General features: G+C 66.5%; 2 protein-coding genes across 2 annotated transcripts in view; one reads left to right on the top strand and one right to left on the bottom strand.

Moving 5' to 3' along the window:
* Positions 1-430: 430 nt before the first annotated feature.
* On the top strand, positions 431-2,134 carry CHLNCDRAFT_55178 (hypothetical protein; the record flags this gene model as incomplete). Its single annotated transcript, XM_005843392.1, has 5 exons — positions 431-476; positions 574-700; positions 888-937; positions 1,124-1,271; positions 1,930-2,134. The coding sequence occupies 5 exons, from the start codon at positions 431-433 to the stop codon at positions 2,132-2,134; spliced, it is 576 nt and encodes a 191-aa protein (XP_005843454.1).
* Positions 2,135-4,959: 2,825 nt separating this feature from the next.
* The window catches only part of CHLNCDRAFT_141081 (hypothetical protein), a gene marked incomplete at both ends in the record, with an annotated part of 1,677 nt that continues 1,011 nt past the window's right edge, over positions 4,960-5,625 (bottom strand). The window contains 2 exons of the mRNA XM_005843362.1: positions 4,960-5,340; positions 5,531-5,620. Coding sequence (XP_005843424.1) covers positions 4,960-5,340; positions 5,531-5,620 — 471 coding nt within the window. The remainder of the gene's footprint in view (positions 5,341-5,530; positions 5,621-5,625) is intronic.

Below are 5,625 nucleotides of genomic sequence, written 5' to 3'. Positions count from 1 at the left end.
TGGTCGGTGGGCAGATTTCAACAGAGCCTCGGCCCATGCCTGGGCGGCGCTGGGTTAGACCCCAGAGGCGACGCGCGGCGGCGGCAGCGGCTTTCTTCTCGACCCGCCGATCCCCCTTCTCTTCTGCCAGCTAAGGTTTTCGCAGCTTCCTTTCTTTCGCAGCGTCAGCGGGCAGCGGGAAGTGAGTCCGAGAGTGAAGTTAGAGAGACAGCATCGAGAGCTTCGCGAATGCACCTCCTGCTGCTTTAGTGCCGGCCTCACAGTTTATCTGACTTGCGGGTGCGCAGCGTGGGTCGCGGCACCTCGCATCGCGCAGGCTGCACCGTGCCGCCATGGGCGGCGGCCACCGGCGCCGGTGGCGGCGCAGCATCCCCACTCGCCTCTCCTCGCACCTGCAGGCTCTGCTTGTTTTGAGTGCATGCCCTGAACCATGGCCCCCAGCCAGGAGGCCAACAGCGTGATCGGGGCGCTGGGAGGTGCGTCGCCTGCGGCCCTTGGCAGCCTGCCGGCCCCCCTGCACACAGGTGCCTGGGCCTGCCCCACTCCACCGCACACCTCGTCCCCGACCTGCAGGCGCGGTGCTGGCGGCCTGCCTGGCGCCCCAGCTGTGGAAGCTGTACCGCACCCGCAGCGCCCGGGACCTCAGCTACCTGTACCTCTGCATGTACGACGCGGGCCTGCTGCTCACCTTCATCTATCTGTGAGCCTGAGGCGGCGCCTGCTCCCCTCCCTCCCACTGCTGGCACCATCTGTCTACCGCGTCGCAGCGGTCTTGCAAGTGCAGCTGTGTATGCGAGCGCCGGGGTGTGCACCACCTCCTGCCACTGCCAACAGCGGCGCCGTACTCTTGCAGCCCACTCGGTGCGCCGCCGCTCCTGCTGGCGCAGGTATTACGAGGGCGCCTTTGCGGGCTGGGTGTGCGTCCTGGTGGAGCTAGGTGGGGCTGCCTGCCTCTGCCTGGGCTGCCCCTGAGATTGGCATGGCAGGCAGGCAGCGCGGCCACTGGCTTGCAGCTGCAGTGCTGCATTGCTACATTGCAGGTTGCGTGTACAGGCGCAGCTGCAGCTGCAGCCAGCACCAACGGATGCCCTGCAGTACCTGCCTGCCCCGCCTCAAGCTGCAGGCTTTGGCTGCACCATGGTGGCGGCCAAGACGTGGCTGGACCATTTCGGGCCGCACAGCCCCCGAGCCACCCAGCGGCCAAAGCCTCAGGCTGAGGCCAGCGCAGACGCCAAGCTCCCCAGCAGCCCCTCCCCTGCCTCGGAAGTCAGGTGAGCGGCACGGCTGGCAGTGCCAGTGTGCCATCGGCCTACTCAGAGTCTGTGCCAGACGCCCATGCGGGCGATATCTGTGCTGCACGGCCGGGCAGAGCTGCTGGCGGGCTGCTGTCGGCGGCTGTGCGAGTGCCTGCGCCTTTGCCTCACCCTGCCATGCATCCTGCTATGGACCCTGCCACACAGGATTGATGTCAACGCCTGCGCCCAGGGTGCCGCTGCTTGCTGGCCTGGCCACACGTCGCGTCACCTGCTCATGCGCGCAAGCCTGGCGCTGGCCCCACCGCCACCACAGCCAGCAACTGTGCTGGCCGAGGGCGAAACGGGATCCAGCGCCGAGTCTGGCACAGCAAGCCCTGCTGGTGTGGCAATGGGCTCTCTTCTTGGCATGCTGGAGGCTGCGCTGCTGGCCAGCGGGCTGCCGGTGCTGCGCCGCTACCACCAGGCCTTTCCCAAAGAGGAAGCCGCCACCCCAGATGTTGGGTTGTTTTCCTGCAGGCGAGCTGCTGCTGCTGCTTCCTTTGCCAGGGTGCCGGCACCGGGTCGCCAGCATGCTGTGCACAGCATGGCCACGTGGCCATTGCCTGCGCTTGGCACCTCCTTTGCGCCACCCTGCCGCCAACCAATCGACCTGCCCCCCCAGCCCACTCTGCAGCGACGGCTACGCCATGGCCTTCTTTTTCGGCAGTACAGGCGAGCTGTCCATCACCTTCCTGGCAGCTTCCGACGCCACGGCGCTGCTCATGGGCTCCGCTGCACAGCTGTTTTATGAGCAGCTGCAGGCCGCATACGCTGGCTCCAGGGTGACCGCCAGTACCGCCTCCTGGACTGCCCCAGCCGTAGGGAGCTCGTCCCGCTGAGGCGAGCGCCACCCATGCGGTGCGCCAGCAGCCGGCAGCACGTGCACCAGCAGCCGGCAGGCGCCTCAGTGACTGCCGCCCAACCAGAGCCATCCGCAACAAACGAATATGCTGGAGTGCAACCCTTACATGCAGTTTTCGTGGGGTGGGAGCTGCTGCTGTCACAGCACCTGCCCAGCCCTCCTGCCCATCCCTCCTACTGATGGGAGCCTGCAGAGCCGACTGGCCATCCCTTTCGCTGAGCGCCACCCACCCATTCCCTCTGTTTTGCATTTTTTTCAAATTCATGAAGAGCCCGAGAGTCCGACAGCCCTGACCTGCCCCGCCTGTCCACGCTGCATCATTTTTTGAGCGCCCGTCTGCCACGTGTTTTGAGTGTTGCAATCCAGAATCCCTGCGCTTAACTGTCAACCGAACTCATTTTTGTTGCACGTCTTTCTTGCATGCAGCCTCAATGCTGGTCCTGTTTTGCCAGCTGTAACTCCGAGTCGCCAACATTCTCGACACGCTGTTGGCACTCGTTTCCTGATGCCAGTGCCAGCCAGCCGCAGCTGCCGCCAGGCTCGACTCAGCGCATGTTTGAGTTTTTGCGATCCAGAGTGTTCCCTGTGCTTCATTGTCAACAGACCTCATTTCTCTTGCAAGTCTGTCTTGCATGCAGCCTCAATGCTAGTCCTGTTTTGCTGTAACTCGCCAACATTCTCGATATGCTCTTGCCACGCGTTTCCTGATGCCAGTCCCAGCCAGCCGCACTGCCAGCCGCTGGCAGCTGCCGCCAGGCTGACTGAAGCTGAGCCCAGCGCGCCCCTGGGCATGCTGCGCGGCGCAGCGCCTGCTGCTCCATGCCTCAATCCCATTCGAAGGCCATGATCAGGGTGGTGACGTTGTCGCTGGTGCCGTCCTGCATCGCCTTGTGCACAAGAGCATCTGCCGCCGCCTCCGCCACGGCGCCTGCTGGTGCCGCGGGCCAGGTGGGGAGGGAATGGCAGCCGTGCAGCACGCTTTGCATATGGCAGGAACTGTGCTATGCTGTTGTGCTGGTTGGGCGGCCAGAATGGCATGCGGACAGCAGGCACAGCAGGCATAGCAGGCGCGCAGCGTACTGGACAGGTTGCCTCGGGAGGAGGCCAGCACTCGGCAGGCCGCATCCACCGCCTCCTGCCCGCTCATCACATCAAACAGGCCGTCGCTGCAGGCGGGCGGCGGGCAGGCAAGTCAGCAGCAGGGAGCAGTGGCCTACGGCATGGCAACGGCTGCGCTGCAGCGGTGGATGGTGGGGAAGTCGGGGAGGCACTGGCAGCGTGCAGCACCACAGGCTGTGCAGCGCAGCCGGCATGCACCGGCAGCCCTGCTGGGGACCTGCCAAGCAACAGGAAAGAGCCGGCGTGCGGGCGCAGCTCCACACGCACAACAACCGGTTCTGCCTCCACTAGCCGCCGCGGCGTCTTGAAGTCGGGGTCTCCCAGCGCCCTGCACAAGCAAGCCAGGCGGGCGGGCAGGGCCAGGGAGGAAAGACGGCAGTCTTTAGATTGCGGTGAGCGTGGGCAGGCGTGAGCAGGCAGCCGTTGGCTAGCGCAGGCAGCAGCTGCAGGCAGGATGGCGCACTGGCAGGCGGCAGTGGGCGCGGCAGGGGAGAGAGAGAGCGGCCGTGGGGGCAGCACACAGCCGCAGCCAGGCGGCCGCCACAGGAGCTGCAGGCAGAGCACACAGCTGCGGCCACATGCAGCCACACGCACACACAGGCATGCACAAGCGGCACCTGATCATAGCTAGCCAGGTGTATTTACCTTCCCAGGGCTGCTGGCGGATGGGCTGCACGACCCGGCGCGTGCGGCAGAGGTGGAGCTGCTGCGTGACGACTGCCCCTACCACCACAAGGCTCTAGGGTAGAAAGGGGGGGGGGGGGGGAGGGTGGTGCAGAGAGCTCCTGGGGGCAGGCAGAAATGCAGCATGTGCGAGTCTGTGGTTTGTCGCTACGAAGGAACCCTGCTGACCCCTCACGCCGTCACACTTTGCCCGCCTCCGCGCATCCGCGCATCCTCGCCCGCCTCCATGAGCGCCGCGCCCAGCCGTCAGCCACTCGCCAGGGCTGGGCGCCGCCCGCCGCGGTGCCGGCTTCTGCGGCAGCCCTGGCAGCACTGGCGCTGCAGCAGCAGCAGGAGCATGCGCACGGCAAGCCGCCGCTGGCGGAGGGCTGGCCTGATGCGGCGACGGCGGCGCAGCAGCGATCGCGGCAGCAATGGGGCGCTGCCCCGGCACCAGGGCAGCTCATGGAGCCGCCGTCGGATGACAAGGAGCTGCCGAGGCTGCAGGCGGTGCCGGCCCTGCTGCGGCGGATGGGCGGGCATTGAGTGTGCATGCCGCGCTGCTGCAACTGCTTGCTTCCATAATGCAAGATGGCAAGAGCAGGGCAATACTTGGGACAGGCAGGGGAGAGACAGGGCAGAGGGAGCTTGGTGGAGAGCGGCAGTGGTGTTGCTATTTTGAGGGGTCGGCTATCCCACACTGCCCACACCGGTGCTGCCCGTCGCCACCGCAGCAGGCCAGCGCGGCCTCGCGCACCTGCTGCCGCTGCTGCCTGCAGCACCCGCCCTGCCAGTTGTCAGGTTGTTGTATGCCGCCAGCATGCCGATGCCAGTTTGATTCACATCTAGCAGACGGGAGGCAACAGTGAAGCACATGCAGCTTTTCACGCAGGCAGCGGCGGCATCAATCAGGCGGCGGCGCCAGTAGGCAGACCGCCGGCCGCTGTGCCAGGTGCGAGCGGGGCGCACACGTCGCTTGTGTTGAAGGCATAGCCTTCCTTGCACCAGTCGCAGCCGTTCTCACTGCAGCTGCCGCAGGCGGGGGTCGCTGCATGGGAGGCATGCTCCCGCATCCGGGCTCGAAAAGTGGCCCTCTGCGCTGCACAGGCTGCAGTAGTCGGGGGAGGTGCAGTCGGCGCAGCCGGCCGGGCAGGGCACGCAGGTGCCGTTGACAGGCTCCAGCGCAGCCGGCGGCACCTCCACCGGGTGCGGCGCCAGCGCCGCCGCCTGGCTGCTGCATTCGAGGCACTCGTTGGGGGCGTCGGGGCATGCCATGCAGGCAGGGTTGTCGCACAAGATGCAGGTTTGGGTGTCCAGGTCAAGCTGGAAAGCGCGCTGCGCGTCGCACAGGCGGCACAGCTGCGGCGAGTCGGGGGCGCACACGGCACAGCCGGGGGCGCACTGCGAGCGAGCAGAGCGGGGGGCAAGGGAGCGGGGGTGGGATCATGGCAAGGTGCACATGGTGTGCAGGCAGCATGAGCCCCCCGCCCCGCCCTGCCCCCCACCGCACACACACACACACACCACCATCACCACCACCACCCGCTCACACACATGCATGCCCCCATCCCGGCACCATCAGCTACCTCACCAACTCGCACACGCCGTCGGCATTGGGAAAGTAGCCGTCAACGCACTGGCTGCACCGGCTGGGGTCGCCGGGGCAGTCCACGCAGGTCTCCTGGT

This window comes from Chlorella variabilis (assembly GCF_000147415.1).
Source record: "Chlorella variabilis unplaced genomic scaffold CHLNCscaffold_31, whole genome shotgun sequence".
Taxonomy (NCBI): domain Eukaryota; kingdom Viridiplantae; phylum Chlorophyta; class Trebouxiophyceae; order Chlorellales; family Chlorellaceae; genus Chlorella; species Chlorella variabilis.
The sequence above is the reverse complement of the archived record's forward strand: the minus strand, read 5'-3'. Positions and strand labels throughout refer to the sequence as shown.